This window comes from Lolium perenne, chromosome 2, assembly GCF_019359855.2.
Source record: "Lolium perenne isolate Kyuss_39 chromosome 2, Kyuss_2.0, whole genome shotgun sequence".
NCBI lineage: Eukaryota > Viridiplantae > Streptophyta > Magnoliopsida > Poales > Poaceae > Lolium > Lolium perenne.
Window position 1 is genome coordinate 207,144,544 of NC_067245.2, and position 23,026 is coordinate 207,167,569.

General features: G+C 46.1%; 1 protein-coding gene across 1 annotated transcript; it reads right to left on the bottom strand.

Moving 5' to 3' along the window:
- Positions 1–19,349: 19,349 nt before the first annotated feature.
- On the bottom strand, positions 19,350–20,904 carry LOC127321093 (desiccation-related protein PCC13-62). The gene is made up of 3 exons (XM_051350130.2): positions 20,397–20,904; positions 20,059–20,284; positions 19,350–19,896 (listed from the first exon to the last, which is right to left on the bottom strand). The coding sequence occupies exons 1-3, from the start codon at positions 20,750–20,752 to the stop codon at positions 19,525–19,527; spliced, it is 954 nt and encodes a 317-aa protein (XP_051206090.1). The 5' UTR covers positions 20,753–20,904; the 3' UTR covers positions 19,350–19,524.
- Between the last annotated feature and the right edge of the window lie 2,122 nt (positions 20,905–23,026).

A 23,026-nucleotide genomic window follows, 5' to 3' on the forward strand; every position in this document is an offset into this window, starting at 1 on the left:
TAGATGTCGAGGTTGATCTTGTGGTTGAGGTTGAACTTGAGGTTGTTGTAGAGGTTGGCTTGCATTTGTTAGATCAACGGAAGAAGCTTGGCCTTGTGGTGTAGATGGCTCCACTTGGGTGGAACTTGGTCCTTCCCCGGTACTCATAGAAGGTAGCGTTTGAGGTAGGCGAATGCCCACACCCATCCTTCCTATGGTATCCGGGGGAATTGCATCTCCTTTCTCACAAGAAGCACTTCGCTCCTCCAAAGATCTATCATCTTCATCGAATGTCACATCACAAGATTCTACAACACGTCCACTTGACTTGTCGAAGACTCTATAGGCGTGAGAATCCGTAGCATAGCCAACGAAAATTCCTTCTTGAGCTCTTGAATCAAACTTGGATAGGCGCGTGTCCTTGACAAGTATGTAGCATTTGCATCCGAAGACCTTGAAGTATGACACATTAGGCTTGTTGCCGGTGAGGATCTCATACGGTGTCTTCTCAAGACCTTTGCGGAACTAGAGGCGATTAGTAGCATGGCAAGCGGTAGAGATAGTTTCCGCCCAAAAAATGTAGTTGGACTTGTATTCCATCATCATGGTTCGAGCGGCTTCGATCAAGGTTCGATTCTTCCTTTCGGCGACCCCATTTTGTTGGGGAGTATATGGCGTGGAGTATTGGTGTTCGATTCCTTCCTCGCCGAGGAATTCATCCAATGTGTAGTTCTTGAACTCCGTTCCATTGTCGCTCCTTATTGCGAGAATCTTGTTGTCGTACTTGCGTTGAACTTGGTTGGCAAACTCCATCATGGTCCGTTGAGTCTCACTCTTGTACTTGAAGAAGAATACCCAACAATAGCGTGAATAGTCATCAACGATGACGAGGCAATACTTCTTTCCTCCAAGACTTTCATGAGACGGTGGGCCAAAGAGATCAACATGTAGGAGCTCCAAGCATCTTGTGGTAGAGATGATAGTCTTGGCCTTGTGAGGAGCTCCATGCATCTTTCCTTGTACGCAAGCCCTACAAACACGATCCTTGCAAAAAGAGACATCTTCTTTTAGTCCGAGAATGTGGCCACCCTTGTGGAGACTTTGCAAAGTCCTCATGTTGACATGGGCTAGTCGGCGATGCCATAACCAACCCTTGTCACCTTTGGCGAATAAGCAAAGAGCGGAAGATGTTGTCTTTCCGGAGAAGTCGACAACATACAAACCGTTCTCTACATATCCAACAAAAGCTACATTGAGTGTCTTGCTCCACAAGAGGACCACCATATGTTCATCAAAGAATGTGCATAATCCCATACGAGCAATTTGATGAACGGAGAGTAAGTTGTAACCAAGGGTCTCGACAAGGAGGACATTCACAAGTGAGATGTCGGGTGTTACCACCACCTTGCCAAGACCCAATACCTTTGAGCACGTGTTGTCGCCATATGAAACGGTAGAGAGTGAAGGCATGAGGTCGACAACAATATCCTTGCTTCCGGTCATATGACTTGTGGCTCCACTATCAACCACCCATTTAGCGCCACCGGAAGCATAGTCCTACAAGGAATCAAGTATTGGATTTAGGTACCCATTTTTCAATGGGTCCTAGCATGTTAGTAACAAGGGGTTTGGGAACCCAAATAGTCCAATCGACATTGTCCTTTTGAGGACCAATAAAGCGAGCACGAATATGTCCATAGTAATCAATAAAAAGAACATGAGAAGGGTTGTTAGAGCCGGCGAAACCCGTCGAGGCGGAGTTGGGTACTCCATCCCTTCTTGAGCTAGCATTGCTCCCTTCACGGTTGGTCTCCATGTTCTTCTTGTCCATCTTCTTCTTGGTCCTCCTCTTCCTCTTCCTCTTTGGCTTGGTAGCCACTCCTCCTTCATTGCCCGAGCCCTCTTTGGCTCCATCTTTTGCTTCAATGATTCCTTCCAAGTACTTGGCTTGAACTTGGAGTCTATCAACCTTGGCCTTCAAGCGATTGACTTCATCTTCATGCTCCGGGTGTGGATGGCAAATATCAAACACTTGGACCTCCTTTGCCTTGTTCACCCGGAAGTGTTCCATCAAAGCTTCTTCTTGGAGAGCATTCAACTTCATGATCAAGCGCTTGTCATTTTCCATCTTGGCAATGTCGCTTTCATGGGTGCAACATGCACGGTCCTTGCTCAAGGGAAAGTACTCCTTCAATGTTTCTTCTTGCATGGAGTTGATTTCCATGAGCTTGGCTTCCCTTCTCTTCAAGGCAGCAATTTGCTCCTCATGATCACAACATGTATCCTTCTCCTTGCTCATACGGAGACACTCCTCCAACGACTCTTCTTGCTTGCTACTTAAACTCAATAGCTTGGCCTTGGTGATCTCAAGAGCGGCAATTTCTTCTTCATGGTTGCAACATGAGGTCTTCTCCTTGAACAAGCGATAGTACTCATCCAAGGCTTCTTCTTGAAGAGCATTGACTTCCAAGAGGAGGGCATTGTGTCTCCTCAAGGAAGTAACTTGATCCACAAGCTCATCATGTGAAGAATCGGGGTCTTCATCGTCTTTTGCTTTGTTGGCTTCCTCGAGCAAGAGCATCTTTTTCTTGAGGTCACCAACCAACTCAAGAGCATGGTCTTGATCCTTGGTGAGACGTGAAACAATGGCTTCATTCTTGTCTTCGAGAACAATGACACTAGCTTCAAGAGACATGCGAAGATTCCTTTCATCATCAAGCTCCTCCTTGAGATTGGCAAGCTCATAGGCCGCTTCCCTTTCCAACTTCTCCCTCTTCTCGATAAGATCTTGTGTCGCACCAAGTTGGGCTAAGAGAGCCCCAACATGAATCTTGGTGTCCCCCTTCATGTTAGTGAGAAAAGAATCCAAGGAATCCAAACCAATAATCTCACGTTTAACGGTGAGACTAGTGGCATCATCAATATATGAGGCATTAGTAGAGGATGATGGTTTGGAAGGGGATTTTACCTCCGTGGATACCTTTGCCATGAGACACCGTGCATTGTTGGTGACGAGGTTCTCATTTGGAGAGTTGAAGAGGGAGGTAGAGGGAGTGGAAATGGCGATGGCGGCCACTCCCTCTCCTTCCTTGTTGGAGTGCTTGTCCTCATGCTCCCCATCTTCATCGGAGGTGTACTCTTCACGGATGATGAAGGCTCTAGGCTTCTTGTTGGAGGAGACCTTGTCGTCATCGGACCTTGGGGAGAACTTGGAGAATCCCTTGGAGTGTGGCTTGTACCTATCCTTTGGGATAAGCTTTCCACCATGATCTTCTCTTCTCTCAAACGTACAATCCGCGACAAAATGATTCTTGTCACCGCAATTGTAGCATGTTCTTCCCCTTGTCCTTTCTCTTGGGCTCTTGGAGGGTCTTCTTGGAGAATCACGTGATCTTCTTGGTCTTGTGTTTTGGGACATGTTTCCATCCCAAAACTTCTTGGCGGCGAGAGCCATGTGCTCATGGTAGTTGAGCTTGAGATCATCCGAACCCCACTCAACGGGATCCTCATCACTTTCACTAGCTTCATGCACCTTCATCTTCAATGCAAGGTTGGGCTTGCGGGAGTTGTGGGCGCGAGCAACAAGATCCTCCGCATTCTTCTTGGAGATGTCCATAGCGATGACTTCGCTAAGGACTTCATCGGATGTCATAGTACAGAAGGAGGCGTTTTGGCGGATGGCCGTCAACTTCACTTCCTCATAAGGGAGGAGAGCGTTGTAGAACTTGTGCTTGATCCAATAGTCATCCACGAACGTTGCTCCAAGATCTTGCATTTGCACGGTAAAGAGCGATGAGGCGTCAGTACATTTCTTCGGGGGTCTCTCCTTCAATCATGACGAAGTTGTCGGCCATATTGTTCACTTCATCAAAGCGAGAGCTTTGGATGCTTGCATTGCCGAGGAAGAGCTTCTCAAGTTTGTCCCATGCTTCCTTGGCGGTCTTGAGCGAGCGGATATGAGCGCGGTCCTTGGGGGAGATGGCCATATGAATCATCTTGATGGCGGTGGCGTTGAGTTGGTCATCCACCACATCTCTTCTTTTCATCTTCTTGGGATCTCGTGGTGAATAGCCCTCCTCAATGATACGCCAAAGCTCGGTAGAAGCGCTGCGCACATGTGAACGCATTAAGAATTGCCAATTCTCAAAGTTGTTTGACTCAAGTAACGGTGGTGAACCATGCGACAAGATATGCGGCATCGGTATCGGAACGTTAATGGTGTAATCATTTGGTGGTTGCACCGCATGATAACCCCCTTGACGTTCCGCAACTGGTATGTCATCATCCTTCCCTTTTGTTGAAGTGCCGGTATCCCCAACCCCTTCCTTTTGTGTATCTTTTGTCGCTTTGATACGTCTCCGACGTATCGATAATTTCTTATGTTCCATGCCACATTATTGATGATATCTACATGTTTTATGCACACTTTATGTCATATTCGTGCATTTTCTGGAACTAACCTATTAACAAGATGCCGAAGTGCCGATTCTGTTTTTCTGCTGTTTTTGGTTTCAGAAATCCTAGTAAAGAAATATTCTCGGAATTGGACGAAATCAACGCCCAGGGTCCTATTTTGCCACGAAGCTTCCAGAAGACCGAAGAGGAGACGAAGTGGGGCCACGAGGTGGCCAAACCACAGGGCGGCGCGGTCCAAGCCCTGGCCGCGCCGACCTGTAGTGTGGGCCCCTCGTGACGCCCCTTGACCTGCCCTTCCGCCTACAAATAGCCTTCGTTGCGAAACCCCCAGTACCGTGAGCCACGATACGGAAAACCTTACTGAGACGCCACCGCCGCCAATCCCATCTCGGGGGATTCAGGAGATCGCCTCCGGCACCCTGCCGGAGAGGGGAATCATCTCCCGGAGGACTCTACGCCGCCATGGTCGCCTCCGGAGTGATGTGTGAGTAGTCTACCCCTGGACTATGGGTCCATAGCAGTAGCTAGATGGTTGTCTTCTCCCCATTGTGCTTAATTGTCGGGTCTTGTGAGCTGCCGAACATGATCAAGATCATCTATTTGTAATTCTATATGTTGCGTTTGTTGGGATCCGATGAATAGAGAATACTTGTTATGTTGATTATCAAAGTTATGTCTATGTGTTGTTTATGATCTTGCATGCTCTCCGTTACTAGTAGATGCTCTGGCCAAGTAGATGCTTGTAACTCCAAGCGGGAGTATTTATGCTCGATAGTGGGTTCATGTCTCCGTGAATCTGGGGAAGTGACAGAAATCTCTAAGATTATGGATGTGCTGTTGCCACTAGGGATAAAACATTGGTGCTATGTTCGAGGATGTAGTTACTGATTACATTACGCGCAATACTTAATGCAATTGTCTGTTGTTAGCAACTTAATACTGGAGGGGGTTCGGATGATAACCTGAAGGTGGACTTTTTAGGCATAGATGCATGCTGGATAGCGGTCTATGTACTTTGTCGTAATGCCCAATTAAATCTCACTATACTCATCATAATATGTATGTGCATGGTCATGCCCTCTTTATTTGTCAATTGCCCAACTGTAATTTGTTCACCCAACATGTTGTTTATCTTATGGGAGAGACACCTCTAGTGAACTGTGGACCCCGGTCCAATTCTCTATACTGAAATACAATCTACTGCAATACTGTTCTACTGTTTTCTGAAAACAATCATCTTCCACACTATACATCTAATCCTTTGTTACAGCAAGCCGGTGAGATTGACAACCTCGCTGTTTCGTTGGGGCAAAGTACTTGGTTTGTGTTGTGCAGGTTCCACGTTGGCGCCGGAATCCCTGGTGTTGCGCCGCACTACATCTCGCCGCCATCAACCTTCAACGTGCTTCTTGACTCCTACTGGTTCGATAAACCTTGGTTTCTAACTGAGGGAAACTTCATCACTGTACGCATCACACCTTCCACTTGGGGTTCCCAACGGTCGCGTGTTGTACGCGTGTCAAGCTAAATTTCTGGCGCCGTTGCCGGGGAGATCAAGACACGCTGCAAGGGGAGTCTCCACATCTCAATCTCTTTACTTTGTTTTTGTCTTGCTTAGTTTTATTTACTACTTTGTTTGCTGCACTATATCAAAATACAAAAAAATTAGTTGCTAGTTTTACTTTATTTGCTATCTTGTTTGCTATATCAAAAACACACAAAAAATTAGTTACTTGCATTTACTTTATCTAGTTTGCTTTATTTACTGCTGCTAAAATGAGTAATCCTGAAGTTGAAGTTCGTACGTTTAAGCAACGAGAGGGAGAATGTTTAAGAGATGCTTGGTATAGAATTAGTAATGCCCATAATAGGTGCACTAAGAAACACTCCACCACTATTTTACTCAGGAATTTTTATGTTGGTATCTCTAGCTGGAATAGGTATGTTCTTGATAGTCTCGCGAAAGGTAATTTCCTAAGTACTCCTGCATTAGAAGCTAGCTGCATTATTGAGAGTCTATTTGGAGTACCCCCTGTTGATGAAGTTAAAACTGAAATCTCTCTTGAAAATGTAATGAAAAAATTGGAAACCATAGAGAAAAAATTTCCAAGTATTGAAACTAAACTGGAAATGTTACTTGATAAAACTGATGAACTCGATAAATCCTTAGGAGGAATTGATGAAAGAATTAGTGTCCTAGGAACTTGTGCTGTCCATGATGATCAAATCAATAGGATTGACGAACTTGAAAAAGCTATGGGGACCTTGGGTTCAACATTTTCTTCTCTTAAATATAAGGAGAAAGCTTATGTGGGTAAGGAGCAAAAGTTTATGTATGTCTCTAAAGTGCCTAAACCAAAGAAGTATTATTATAGGCCTAAAATTGACAAAGCCCTTAGTACCACTACGGATGGGGGAGCTCATGATAACGATGCTCCATCTCTTGATAACACTTGATACACACTTTCTGCGCCTAGCTGAAAGGCGTTAAAGAAAAGCGCTTATGGGAGACAACCCATGATTTTACTACAGTACTTTGTTTTTATTTTGTATCTTGGAAGTTGTTTACTACTGTAGCAACCTCTCCTTATCTTAGTTTAGTGTTTTATTGTGCCAAGTAAAGTCGTTGATAGAAAAGTTCATACTAGATTTGGATTACTGCGCAGAAACAGATTTCTTTGCTGTCACAAATCTGGGCACAATTCTCTGTAGGTAACTCAGAAAATTATGCCAATTTACGTGAGTGATCCTCAGATATGTACGCAACTTTCATTCAATTTTAGCATTTTCATTTGAGCAAGTCTGGTGCCTCGATAAAATTCGTCAATACGAACTGTTCTGTTTTGACAGATTCTGCCTTTTATTTCGCATTGCCAGTTTTGTTATGTTCGATGGATATTTCGATTCCGTTGACTTTCAGTAGCTTTGTGCAATGTCCAGAAGTGTTAAGAATGATTATGTCACCTCTGAACATGTATATTTTGATTGTGCACTAACCCTCTAATGAGTTGTTCTAAGTTTGGTGTGGAGGAAGTTTTCAAGGATCAAGAGAGGGAGATGATACAACATGATCAAGGAGAGTGAAAGCTCTAAGCTTGGGGATGCCCCGGTGGTTCATCCCTGCATATATCAAGAAGACTCAAGCGTCTAAGCTTGGGGATGCCCAAGGCATCCCCTTCTTCATCGACAACATTATCAGGTTCCTCCCCTGAAACTATATTTTTATTCCATCACATCTTATGTGCTTTTCTTGGAGCGTCGGTTTGTTTTTGTTTTTGTTTTGTTTGAATAAAATGGATCCTAGCATTCACTTTGTGGGAGAGAGACACGCTCCGCTGTAGCATATGGACAAGTATGTCCTTAGGCTCTACTCATAATATTCATGGCGAAGTTTCTTCTTCGTTAAATTGTTATATGGTTGGAATTGGAAAATGATACATGTAGTAATTGCTAAAATGTCTTGGATAATGTGATACTTGGCAATTTTTGTGCTCATGTTTAAGCTCTTGCATCATATACTTTGCACATATTAATGAAGAAATACATAGAGCATGCTAAAATTTGGTTTGCATATTTGGTCTCTCTAAGGTCTAGATAATTTCTAGTATTGAGTTTGAACAACAAGGAAGACGGTGTAGAGTCTTATAATGTTTACAATATGTCTTTTATGTAAGTTTTGCTGCACCGCTTCATCCTTGTGTTTGTTTCAAATAACCTTGCTAGCCTAAACCTTGTATTGAGAGGGAATACTTCTCATGCATCCAAAATACTTGAGCCAACTACTATGCCATTTGTGTCCACCATACCTACCTACTACATGGTATTTCTCCGCCATTCCAAAGTAAATTGCTTGAGTGCTACCTTTAAACAATTCAAAATTTATTACCTCTGATTTGTCTCAATGTTTTATAGCTCATGAGGAAGTATGTGGTGTTTATCTTTCAATCTTGTTGGGCAACTTTCACCAATGGACTAGTGGCTTCATCCGCTTATCCAATAATTTTGCAAAAAGAGCTGGCAATGGGATTCCCAGTCCCAAATTAATTAATAAAAATAGACACTCCTCCATGGTATGTGATTGATTGGACGGCACCCGAAGGATTCGGTTAGCCATGGCTTGAGAAAGCAAAGGTGGGGAGGAGTGTCATCATAATAAAACTAAAATAAAAAGGCACTCCTTCATGGTATGAGATTGTTGGCAGGCACCCGAAGGATTCGGTTAGCCATGGTTTGTGAAAGAAAGGTTGGAAGGAGTGCCACACAAAAATAAAATAAAATGGGAGCCGCTCTTTGAAGGTTTGTCTGGCAAGGGGGTTAGAGTGCCCACTACCATTCGTTGACAACAACAAACACCTCTCAAAATTTTACTTTTATTGCTCTCTATATGTTTTCAAAATCAAAGCTCTAGCACAAATATAGCAATCGATGCTTTCCTCTTTGAAGGACCATTCTTTTACTTTTATTGTTGAGTCAGTTCACCTATTTCTCTCCATCTCAAGAAGCAAACACTTGTGTGAACTGTGCATTTATTCCTACATACTTGCATATTGCACTTATTATATTACTCTATGTTGACAATATCCATGAGATATACATGTTACAAGTTGAAAGCAACAGCTGAAACTTAATCTTCCTATGTGTTGCTTCAATGCCTCTACTTTGAATTATTGCTTTATGAGTTAACTCTTATGCAAGACTTATTGATGATTGTCTTGAAGTACTATTCATGAAAAGTCTTTGCTATATGATTCACTTGTTTACTCATGTCATATGCATTGTTTTGATCGCTGCATTCACTACATATGCTTTACAAATAGTATGATCAAGGTTATGATGGCATGTCACTCCAGAAATTATCTTTGTTTATCGTTTACCTGCTCGGGATGAGCAGGAACTAAGCTTGGGGATGCTGATACGTCTCCGACGTATCGATAATTTCTTATGTTCCATGCCACATTATTGATGATATCTACATGTTTTATGCACACTTTATGTCATATTCGTGCATTTTCTGGAACTAACCTATTAACAAGATGCCGAAGTGCCGATTCTTTGTTTTACGCTGTTTTTGGTTTCAGAAATCCTAGTAAAGAAATATTCTCAGAATTGGACGAAATCAACGTCCAGGGTCCTATTTTGCCACGAAGCTTCCAGAAGACCGAAGAGGAGACGAAGTGGGGCCACGAGGTGGCCAAACCACAGGGCGGCGCGGCCCAAGCCCTGGCCGCGCCGACCTGTAGTGTGGGCCCCTCGTGACGCCCCTTGACCTGCCCTTCCGCCTACAAATAGCCTTCGTCGCGAAACCCCCAGTACCGAGAGCCACGATACGGAAAACCTTACTGAGACGCCGCCGCCGCCAATCCCATCTCGGCGGATTCAGGAGATCGCCTCCGGCACCCTGCCGGAGAGGGGAATCATCTCCCGGAGGACTCTACGCCGCCATGGTCGCCTCCGGAGTGATGTGTGAGTAGTCTACCCCTGGACTATGGGTCCATAGCAGTAGCTAGATGGTTGTCTTCTCCCCATTGTGCTTAATTGTCGGGTCTTGTGAGCTGCCGAACATGATCAAGATCATCTATTTGTAATTCTATATGTTGCGTTTGTTGGGATCCGATGAATAGAGAATACTTGTTATGTTGATTATCAAAGTTATGTCTATGTGTTGTTTATGATCTTGCATGCTCTCCATTACTAGTAGATGCTCTGGCCAAGTAGATGCTTGTAACTCCAAGAGGGAGTATTTATGCTCGATAGTGGGTTCATGTCTCCGTGAATCTGGGGAAGTGACAGAAATCTCTAAGATTATGGATGTGCTGTTGCCACTAGGGATAAAACATTGGTGCTATGTTCGAGGATGTAGTTACTGATTACATTACGCGTAATACTTAATGCAATTGTCTGTTGTTAGCAACTTAATACTGGAGGGGGTTCGGATGATAACCTGAAGGTGGACTTTTTAGGCATAGATGCATGCTGGATAGCGGTCTATGTACTTTGTCGTAATGCCCAATTAAATCTCACTATACTCATCATAATATGTATGTGCATGGTCATGCCCTCTTTATTTGTCAATTGCCCAACTGTAATTTGTTCACCCAACATGCTGTTTATCTTATGGGAGAGACACCTCTAGTGAACTGTGGACCCCGGTCTAATTCTCTATACTGAAATACAATCTACTGCAATACTGTTCTACTGTTTTCTGCAAACAATCATCTTCCACACTATACATCTAATCCTTTGTTACAGCAAGCCGGTGAGATTGACAACCTCGCTGTTTCGTTGGGGCAAAGTACTTGGTTTGTGTTGTGCAGGTTCCACGTTGGCGCCGGAATCCCTGGTGTTGCGCCGCACTACATCTCGCCGCCATCAACCTTCAACGTGCTTCTTGACTCCTACTGGTTCGATAAACCTTGGTTTCTAACTGAGGGAAACTTACTGCTGTACGCATCACACCTTCCACTTGGGGTTCCCAACGGTCGCGTGCTGTACGCGTGTCACGCTTCCGCGACAAAATCAACAAGAGGAAGGGTGTTAGCTTTTGGTGGCGGATCCTCGGCACTTGCTATCGGTGGAGGGTTTGGTTTTTGAACCACCAACTCCATCATCATCGCCTTCATTTGGGCAACGATGGATGACTCCAATTTCTTGAGGTCATCCAACATGGCCGTCGTGGAATCGATGGGCGATGATGGAGCGGGTGGCTCAAGGGAAGGTGACCCATTCACAACCATCTCTTGTTCGGCCATTTCTTAGGCGGTAAAGCCCGAGCAAGAAAACCTTGCTCTGATACCACTTGAATGGATCGTAGCGAACAAGAGGGGGGGTGAATGGCCCTACGGCAAGTTTTAGTCTTTTTAAAGTTTTATGCAACGGAAGGTAAAGGTGTGACTTTTAGCAATGGGGGTGATCCTACAATGAAGCTAGAGCATGTGCAACAAGTAAAGGAATCAACAAGATAACAAAAGTAAGGAGCGAGACAACCGGGGGGCGCGAGGCGAGTCGAGGTTTGTTTCCCGCAGTTCCCTCCACTAAAGGAGGTACGTCTGCGTTGAGGAGGTGCTAGTCTCACACAAGAGACTAGGCGGCCACACCACGAAGGAAGGCCTCACCCTCTTCCTCGAGAGAGCTCCACGAAGGTGCTCTCCCTCTTCCACTAAGGCACCGGTCGAGGCGGTGATTCCTTCACAAGGTTGGGGCGAGCTCCACACACACAAGGATGCTCCCAACACCCTATGGAGCTAGTACATCACCAAGCTAGACTCCATAGCTGCACATCTCCAATGCTCCACCATAGGAACCCATCACCAATGCTCCACCATAGGAACTCTTCCAATGCTCCACCAAGAAACTCTCCAAGGCTCCACCAAGAAACTCTCCAAGGCTCCACCAAAGGAACTCCCCAATGCTCCACCAAAGGAACTCTTCTCCAAGATCCACCAAAGGAACCCTACCACCAAGATCCACTAAGGAATAGCTAGTATTTGTGAAATCTCTCTTGGTAGAACTATAGATCGGGGTCTCCTCCACCTATCCTAAAAATTAGGGCAAGATTGGTTGGAGGGGGAAGGAGATCCTCAAGGATTAAGCTCAGCAACAATGGAGGAGAGAGAAGGGGAAGAGATAAAATCGGGTGGGGAAGAAGGGGCCCTTAAATAGGCTCCTCCAAATCCAACCGTTATGCCCAGATTTTGCCTAAGCGGTACTACCGCTTTGGTGCAAGCGGTACTACCGCCCTGAGTTCGAAATCCCCCCAGATCTGGTCAAAGGACACAGAGCGGTACTACCGCCCGCGGTACCGCTCGTGGTACCGCAATAGGGTCCAGACCTTACTGGATCCAGAGCGGTACCAGGGCGGTACTGCCGTAACGCGTTACGGTACCTCAAGGGGTACCTTGAGCGGTACTACCGCTCGTGAGCGGTACTACCGCCCCAGGTACTGCAGGGGTACCGCAACGTGTTTCTGGGGGACGAATTTAGTGCAGACTCAGAGCGGTACCGATAGCGGTACCTATAGTGGTAGCGGTACTACCGCTACGGGTACCGGTAGTACCGGCCTGGCTAAATCTGGTTTTCTTCCCTTTTTCTCTCCAACTTTGTTACCTCGCTACACGCACACAAAACCGGAAAACCTATCAACTACGCTTCAGTATTCTGATCTTGACGCGTCCGGCGAGGTCACCGTGTACTTGCAAATCTAACAATGATACTCAAGGCACACGGTGAGATTTCTCAAGTGTTGTCATCAAACAAACAAAACATGGGGTATGAATTTTGCTCTTACAGAAGGCGTCCCAAGTATGCTGGTTATCGGGATGCCACCGGGGATTCATCCGCTGCTCCGGCCTGAGCTCGAGGTAGTAGTAGTTTGTGATGGCCACCCGGCGCGCAGTACCCTGAGGGACGGGAGGGACCGGCACGCCTCCGGCGCTTAGGCTCCAGCCGGCGGGGACGCGGTATCCCGGTGGGCAAGGGTAGTTCGAGGCGCAAAGCTCCTCCACCTGCTGGTAGGATAGAGTGGGTGCGGTGGAAGCCATGAGAGAGTGATGAGAGATTGTAGAGATGTGATAATGCTGGCCAAGCCGGGCTACATATATGTAGTGAGAAATGGCGGAAAAAATGGGAGCGGGAAGACAGGAGGCAGGAAGAAAGTGGCGGGAAGAAAGAGGCGGGAAGACAGGGAAGAAATGGTGGGAAGAAGAGGAATCCAGAGCTAGTCATCTAACCTTTAGTCCCGGCTGGTGGGTGCAACCGGGACTAAAGGTGGTTTTGTATCATCTAACAAAACTGTCGGTGGGATAACGACGTCTGGGTAAGCTTTAGTCCCGGCTGGTGGGTGCAACCGGGACTAAATGTGGTTTTGTGTCATCTAAGAAAACTGTCGGTGGAATAAGGACGTTTGGGTAAGCTTTAGTCCCGGCTGGAGGGTGCAACCGTGACTAAAGCTGTCGGCAGGATAAGGACGCGTGGGTGGACGCACTGCTCGATGAGATAAAGCATGTAGCGCACGACGCCCTGTCGGAGGAACAAGACAAAGCAGCAGCGGCGCCGTGCCTATAAAAGGAGCATCGATACGCCTTGGCAAGCAGACCAACAAGCCAACCTAGTAGGTAGGGAGAGTTTCATCCCCATGGATGGAGTAAAGGGTTGGAAAATCTCCCGTGGCGCAACTTCTCGAAGATGTCGTCGGTGCACACGCCCTACGACATCTTCGGAAGTTGCTCCTCAGGAAAATTTTCCTGCAAGCCCGTGAAAGACTCCATCTCCTCTAACAGTGTTGGGTAAAGGGTTCGAAAATCCCCCGTGGCGCAGCTTCTCGAAGATGTCGTCGGTGCACACGCCCTCCGACATCTTCGGAAGTTGCTCCTCGGGAAAATTTTCCTGCAAGCCCGTGAAAGACTCCATCTCCTCTAACAGTGTTGGGTAAAGGGTTGGAAAATCTCCCGTGGCGCAGCTTCTCGAAGATGTCGTTGGTTCACACGCCCTACGGCATCTTCGGAAGTTGCGCCTCGGAATTTTTTCCTGCAAGCCCATGAAAGACAGAGGCGGGAAGACAGAGGCGTGAAGACATGGCGGGAAGACATAGGCGTGAAGAACTGGCGGGAAGACGGGCCAGGAAGAACTTATGGGAAGACAGAGGCGGCCGGGAAGAACTGGTGGGAAGCGGGTGGCGGGAAGACAGATGAGGGAAGAAATTGGAATTTTCTAATTTTTTTGATATATTATTTGTATTTTTAACATTTTGAAATGAATTAGTTGGATTTTCTGATTTTTTTGATATATTATTTGTATTTTTAACATTTTAAAATGAATTAGTTCTATTTTTCTGAATTTTTTGATATATTATTTGTATTTTTAACATTTTGAAATGAATTAGTTTTATTTTTCTGAATTTTTTGATATATTATTTGTATTTTTAACATTTTGAATTGAATTAGTTTTATTTTTCTGATTTTTTTTGATATATTATTTGTATTTTTCATATTTTGAAATGGAAAAGAATTTTGAAAATGACCTCGCCAACCGCGACTAAAGGGTCTTTCTGCGGAAACCGCTGGATTCGGGCGAAAACACCTTTAGTCGCAGTTGGTCACGCGGTCAGTGCGAGGCGAGGTCGATCGTCCGCATATACACATCTAATACGCGTCCCCCCTCTCGCCTCCCTCGTCGCCCTCTCTCTTTATATGTAGAAGAGATGTGATAATGCTGGCATATACACAATTGATTAGTTTTTACTACATGTTTTCAGGACTGACATATGGCGGACGATAGAGCTGACCCGATTATGGCCAACTATGATCCGGAAGCTGAAGAACATATAATGGGCCTCATAAACGGCGATGTTCTTTATGTGCCGACCGAACAAGATGAAGAAGAGGATATCTCTTCTTATCTGAACCTTGACGGTGAAGATGAAGGTCGTTACCGAGGTGATGACGAAGGAACGAACATTGTCGATGGAGGTCAACTGTCGATAAACGACGATCTTCAATTGCAAGTAGCAACCACCTCCGGCGAGGTATATATATACATTGAGCCTCTGGTGATACAAACTTACTGATTTGAATAAATATGTGTACTAACGTGTGTGACTCTCTTTCTTATTTTAGCCCACGGCCGGATCGTCGAAACAATCGAGTACGTCGTCAAAGCGTGGCGCAACCAAGATGCTGAAACAAGGAGAAACATATACCATCGAGGTTGTCAGTAGTGCAACCGGCAAGCCGCTGGAGCCCCAAAAGAACTCCACCAAGTTTATCAACCAATGCGGAGCCGTTGTTAGAGACAACGTCCCGATCACCGTCCAGGAGTGGAATGAGCCAAAGAAGGCACGTCGACAAGAGAACAAAAAAAGATTGCTGGAAAAAGCTTATGGAACATTTCGTTCTACCTCCGGAATACAACAAATTCGATGAATTCAGTAACGAGATTCCGGAAAACAAGGAGAGGAGGAGGCTAGTCAAACAGTTCACTCTTCATAAGATGGCCGACGCATTCCGGAAATTCAAGCAAAATCTAGCTCGTGACTATGTCAACAAGAACAAGACTCCGGATTTCAAAGGACAATATGAGAAACTGAAATATGATTGGCCAGAATTTGTGAGGCAAAAGAAATCGGAGCAGTTCATTGAAATATCGAACAAATAAGGAAAATGCGGCTAAGAAGGAGTACAATCATATTATGGGGCCAGGAGGGTATCGCCTTTCGGAGCCTAAGTGGGAGAAGATGGAGAACGACCCGAGGGCGCGAGGAATCCCTCTAGGTACAGAGGGATGGGACCCAAGGGCCAAAAGCTGGTGGTACGGGCATGGGGGAACGCTACAGCCGGAGACAGGGGCGTGTGTTCACCGGAAAAAAATGTTTAAACCCACCCAAGCCCTTATTGACGCAATGAGGGATGCTCAACAGGGGACGATCAAGTTCAACAGAGAGAACGACGCGCTGACAAAAGCCCTCGGGAATCCTGAACACGGAGGACGTGTACGAGGCATGGGGGCCATTCCGTGGAAAGTAGGGTTTTCCCAGGACAATGACCTGTACGGTTACAGAAGCCGTAAGAGAAAGACGGATCGGGATGCAGATGTTGTGGCGCGGTTGGCATCGGAATTCGATGAGATGAAGAAAACCCTGAATATACTAGTACAAGAAAGATCGGCAGCTGGGACGCATGAAGATCATCCAGCGGATCTCGGAAGCCAGCTGCGGAGAAGCAGCGTGGCTTCCACGGAGGCCCCGTCGGCTACTGCTAATGCACCGGCGATCGATATTACTGCACCGGAGCCTCCTCGCTACCCCGTGGACGATGTAAAGGAGATGAAAGAATGTCATCTGCATTATCCAATGGGGAACATTTCCATGAAGGTAGCCATCGGCAGTGCTTTACCATGTTTACCTGGAGCACTCCACCACAACAACCCCATCCCAGATGGCTATGCTCGTGTCACGGTGGAGGACATAGTCCCAGGGTCTGAGGACCTGGAGATCGACTATGCTACACCCAAAGGGGAGAGAAGACTTGGAGGTGTCAAGCGCCAGTTCATTCTATGGAAAGAGAAGTTTATCAAGTTTCCAGGCGAGGCGCCAAGGCCAACAAGTCCACCCCCCTCTGGTGGTGGTGGTGGTGGTGGCGGTGGCGGTGGTGGTGGTGGTGGTGGTGGTGGTTCACCTACACCTCCTTCACGTCAGCCGACGCCGCCCCCCAGTCCACAACCTCCGGCGGGTGATCAGCCGCCGCCCCCCAGTCCTCGTCCGGCGGGTGATCAGACGCCGCCCCCCAATCCACCTCCGGCGAAGAAGCAGAAGCAGTCCTGGACTATTAACCCGGACCCTTATGTACCTAAGACCACAAAGGTACCGGAGCCATCACTGAAGCCTCTCCACCCAAGGCCTTGGGAACTAAGTGAAGAGCAAACCAACTTGGCCGCGGCTGCTGATTATGAGAAATGGAAGGCGGATATGAAGGCGAAAAGAGAGCCTGAGCCCAAGCCAGTATATTCTGACAAGGAAAAGAAGTGGGCTAAGTCAGTTTTGAGCACACCGTCCCAAGCCGCGAAGAATATGCCTGACGACTATGCACGTGAACTTCATAGGCAAGCACTCATGTTCAAGGAGAAGAAAGACTTGGCGGAGAAGCAGGAGAAGAAATCCTTGAAGGAGGCCGAGAAAGAATTAGAAAGTAAAAAAGCGGGAAACCAAAGTAAACAATCGATCCCCCCGCTCATAGTGCAAGCCACCGGTCCGGATGATGAACTAATGGACCCCACAATCATAGCAGCTGCGGCAGCACAGGGAATGACGGTAACGGGTGCCAGAGAACAAGCGGCCCAGATCGGATGACTCTTCGTGCAGTGTTAGGCCTTGAGGAGGCGCCAATGAGTGAGGTAGCAATTACATATGTGCCGAATGGGCCTCTCGTCGAGCCTGCGCAGGAAGAGGATCTACCTCCACAAATGCAAAATATGCTACGTTGGTACAAGGGTTACATAAAAACTAACGCCGGCAAAGAATACTCCCTCCGGTCCTAAATATAAGCCGTATAGTGTTTTGAGAAAAATTCCATAATATAATGTTTACTATGTTGCCCCACTTGTATGAAAAATATTTTTCGTGATTCGATTATGTTTCCTTAGCTTATGCAAAGTCCTCTATTAGCTCACGTTAATTGCCTAGGGTTAATCCTAACCAAACAAGGTGTAATTTTTCCCAAAAGTGGGTTCCTTAATTTCCGTGCCAAAAACTATATGGCTTATATTTAGGACCGGAGGGAGTATATTTATGCGGAAGTTAGACATGAGCATCACTTCAAACATTACTATGTAACAGTTCATCTGAGTGAATTGTTCCAGCTGTTCAATCTGCGCGAGCTCGACAAATCTATCATTAGTTTCTACGTTCTGTAAGTGATTTATTTCTACCCTATCTCGTTCATTGCCTGCACTATATATATATATATATTGTCCTAACTATATTGTTGTGTACGCTATTATGCAGAATGAAGATTAGGGAATGCAGAATAAAGAACATCCATGATGTTGGGTTCATTGACCCACAAATCGTTAATGGATATGTGTTATAAAAACACCCCGCCGACGTGGAGCAAGACCTGTGGCTTTTTCTTACAAAGCAGCAACTCAAAAGTGAAATTCTATTTCCTTACCATTTTGGGTGAGTGTTTCTGTCTTGAGCACATTCTCTTTTGTTTACTTCATGCATGGTATGTGGCTAATCGATGAGTTATGCATGACTGTGCATGTATCGTGTCCGCAGGTTCCATTGGATTCTGCTAGTAATTCAATTTCACACCTCCTCAGTTCTCGTCATCGACTCTCTGAATATGGATCCAAAGCTTTGGGTCGACATGAGAAGAATGATGCAAAAGTAATTATTTTCATTTATTTGCGCTCTATATCGATCGGTCTATTTCGTTCATTTCCTAATATCAAGTAACTAATAACTCTCTTGTTCATTTAATTTTCTTTGCCTTGTAGGGTTTGGCGACGGTTCGCAGATGAAAAGGTCGGTGAATTCAAAAAAGAGCTAGAATTTAAAAGGTCAGTGACTGGGGATATTCAGCCACCGGGGATCAATCTATGTGGATACTATGTTTGTGAGGTCATCCGGAGATACACCTCTGAGCGGAAGCCTTCTGATAACAACGTCAAGAGGAATAACCTCCGGAAGACGCTTAGTCCAGAAGCTCGCTTCCGACCACTTCAAGAGGAACTAGAAGGATGATTCATGAGGGAAGTCCTCCATCCTAAAGGAGAACACTATTACGAGGACGTAGAACTGTGGATGAAGTAAATTATGTATGGAAACTTGTTCAAAATTGTATATGGTCATCCGATATTGAATATATATTGTATATTCCTCTTGAATTTTCTTGGTTCTAATTTCAAATTTGTTTGAAATTGTACATTCATATGCATGTATATAGTACCATAGAATATGTGTACTGAAACTTCTTCAAAATTAAAATAAAACACAAAATAAAATATAAAAGAAATAAAACAATTACAAACTAAAAAGAAACCAGATTTAGGGGGGGTGGTAAAACCCTAAACATGCGGAGGCTTTTAGTCGCGGTTGGCCAGGAGAACCGCGACTAAAGGTCCTCCGCCCCGACGGACTGCTGGCGGCCACGTGGATGTGCCATTAGTCGCGGTTCGTAAGCAACCGCGATTAAATGGGGGCCTTTAGTCGCGCTTCATTAGTCCCGGTTGCGCAACCGCGACAGTTGCGAACCGGGACTAAAGCCTCTTTTCCTACCAGTGACTACGTGAATTTTCTTGGACGAAAATAATGGGTATTCACTTGAATACCCATGAATACACTTGTTCCCGCCACTGACCTGGTCGGTGTATAGCATTTGCGGATCAATTGCCAGTGAAGTTGGGCAGCCATGAGCCCATGAACTCCAAAATATTGCCCTGCAGATAATTTGAGAATGATATTTTTTGCCTTGCACAAATCCTTTTATTGATTATTAGCATCCATCATGCATGTACATATCCAATTTCATGCAGAAGGACAACACACACATGTATGATCGATGTATAGTCTACAGCTTGCGAGAACAACAACCCTGATGTATCCATGTCGAGCCTGGGATGATATGATGGACTACACTACATGAGCAACCCTTTGGCGATGCGGCCGTCGGCGCCCTGGGGGAAGAAGCCACCGGCCTGGGCAGGGTTCCCCGTGCCGTAGACGATGCTGAGGATCTCCTCTGGCGTGCGGTCGTAGGCCAGCGAGAACTGGTCGCCGGCGATGATGTTTCCGACGGTCTGCCCCTCGGGCCCCTGCCCGGGCGCCACGACGAGACCTTCGTCTTTGATTCCCCTGCTGCCCAGCTGGTTCCTCAGCTCGGAGATGTGCGCCGTCACCTCCGCGACCCCGACGCCGTAGCTCGCCACTCGCGACAGCCCGCGCTCGTACAGCAGCGCCCGGATCACCGCGTCCTGGGCCGACTCCACGCCCAGCAGCCCCGCCACAAGCTGCGCGTGATCAATCACAGCAGTACCATCAGTTAAATATCACGTAATACATGCAATGGGAAATATCAGAACTCGTGTGCATGCATTTCGTGTGTGCGATCGATGTCAGGGTGAGTCGTTGTGGTAGAGTGATCACGCGTGTGGTGTAGCGCTTGTACGTACCCTTCTGGCCTGAGGCGTGAGGAGCTTGGGGTTTGCTCCGACATAGCCGGTGAGGCCGACGTAGGGGATGATGTAGGAGGCGATGAGGAAATTGAGGCTGTTCTCGTATGGGTTGAAGGGCGGGTCCAGCGTCATGTTCATCGCCTGCTCCACGATCTTGCCGAAGTTGGCCGCGCTGATGTCCAGCAGCGGCCTGGGGAATCCCCGCACGTTCTGCTTGATCGCCCTGCTCATACACACGGACAGTCAATAATCACAAGCTAGTACTTGTGTGTTGATAATTTGAGAGATCAGGTCTGGCGAATTGGGAGGTTAATTGATCGATTGCATATACATACTTGAGGTGGCCGACTTCTTGGTAGCAGAACTGGGTGGCGACGTCGCGGACGAAGGGTGTGAGGGCGGCGGTCTGGCCGCCGATGGGGGCCGGCCCGCCTCCGGTGAGGTTGACGTCGATGCCGTCGAGGCCGTAGCCCAGCGCGGACCAGCAGAAGAACTCCGTTTCCAGGTACTCGAGGTTCAGCGGGAACTCCAGCAGGTCGACGTCCGACTGCGGCAGCAGCGTGCCGCCGCCGCCGAAGAAGCCGCGGTACCGCGCCCACTCGTTGTCCATGTCCTGCGCGCGGCCCACGCCGCCGCACAGAGCAACCGTCACCAGGACGACGACGACGAAGGTGGCCGGCGCAGCAGCCATGGCAGCACCTACCTGCTTACGGATTGCGGTATGGTCACGAGAGAGTTGCGGTGGCGGAGCTGGAGCTAGTTTGCACACGCCACGATAGTAGGATCACTGATCTGATCCGCGGCTGGAGGCTTCGATTGGTGACTTGAGAGTCTTGACTTGTGTGTGTGTGCTGATGTGCTCTCGTCCCCGGGATCGGGGCATGTATATAGGCGGTGCGGCACGTGCATGCGGACGGGGTGAAACGTGGAGCGTGACGCGGAAGAGGAGTGGGGGTGGCGCGCCAAGGGTGTGTGGCGTCCGGGGGAGCTACGTATGGCGTTGTTTAGACGGCCAGTCGCTATTATTGCTTTTGTCTGAGAAGAGGTCGAGTGGGTCGTCCATTGCTACATTGTGTGACGTTTTCTATGTACTTACTTGTCCTGCGAGTTGTCTAGAGGCTAATTTTGACCTTGTCCTGCACTCCTGGCTACTGATTTCTTGCACCAAAAACGGTATACTGGTCGCCAGGTTGGTGGTGTTCTTGTTCTGGTGCGAATTAATTAAACAAGTTCCCTCCTAGATAAAACGGAGCATGCGACGTGCGCTACAAAAGAAAGGTAGGAAGGGCGAACAAAAAGGACATACACGCATGCTTGCAAGAAAAATAGTACTCCCTCTGTACGGTATTATTAGTCCGGAGGCCGAATCCAAATATTTCAAATTAGTTAGGCCAAAGGCTTAATTACTACTACTAAATCACTTCTCACGGATTCTCCTTCCTCTTTTCCAATTTATTACTTCCTCCGTATCGGTTTAATAGGCGCGCACGCAGTTTAAGAAAAAGTTAGACCATTGATTTTGTCAACAAAATATAAATTATATGTCTATAAAATTTATACCATTAGATTCATATTCAAATAAGGTTTCCAATGATATAATTTGTATGACATATTTCCATATTTTATTGACTAAATTAATGGTTAAAGTGTTTTCTTGAACTATGTGTGTGTCGGTTAAACCGATAGGGGAGTAGCAAGATTAATTAATGGTCAACTCCAACAGCCCAATGCATGCTCCGCACATAGAAAATCGGAGCACTTAAATAGGAAAATGCGGGGGGTTTTCAAAATAAAATTAAAATTTTCCTTAATCAGCACGACTTGGCCCTTCGGCCTAATAATCATGTACAGAGGAAGTACTATGCTATACTTCTTTCCTTACATTAGTAGAATATGAGACTACACAATTTTCTTTTAAAGAGCACACAAAGGCGTAACATATTTTTACAGAAGAGGAAAACAATTATAAGATGACTACCACTAGCAAGCTCTGAAGAACAAGCGTCGTAGGCATTTTACACCTAGGTTACTCCGAACACAGCCACCACCAAAATTCACGGCCAAGATTTCCGGTATGCCAGAAACAGGAAATTATGTACCCCTCTCTACCGGCCAAAAAATTGGAACAATTTGTATTTCACGTTTCTGGATAGGCTAAAATTGAACCCATATGCTACTCATATTACTAATTAAGGCATGGCATAATGCTAAGGCTCTCTCGTTTAGGCTTATGAGGTCGAGGTATCAAATACTTACATCGACGTAAACCTAAGACTGGCATAATCTTGAGGTACCCCAAAAATACACCCTAAAATAATACACCCGTGCCTGACAAGCGGGGCCAGCGAGAAAAAGGGACTTGTGGCTGAGAGGCAAAGGATGACTGGGTACATCATGGAGTGCGCGCAGAAAACACATTTTTACTGCACACAAGGGCAAAACGGTATTTTCCCAAATGGACAGCTAGGATGAGCTAAAGGACCTCGATTGGACGGCCAAAAATGGCTGAATGACCTCGATGGGACGACCGGAAATGGCTAATCGCTCTGAGGTGCCTCACGGGCTCCTAAGGTTCATACCTTTAGATACTAAGGTATGCTTGAGCATTTTTTTTTTCATTTCTATCCTATTTTTTTCAAGTTTTTTTTGACAATTGGAAGTATTCAACATGCATATTTTTGGTGAGAAAATTTTAATACAATTTTTTGACAAGACTTTGATGAAAGAAGATACTTTAGCATGTGTGATTTATATGATACAAAATGAAAATGAAGTAAATACTCTCGAAAACTAATCTAGTGGCTCCAATTTTACATTAGATAAAGCATATATACTCCCGGGAAACTCCAAGTGTAGCCCGAGCTACATGGCTCATTTTTTTTACAACATTCAAATTCAGTATTTCAAAGTTTAATATTTTTTGAAAACAAATCTTCATGTAGCCAATAATCTACTCTACCACCAT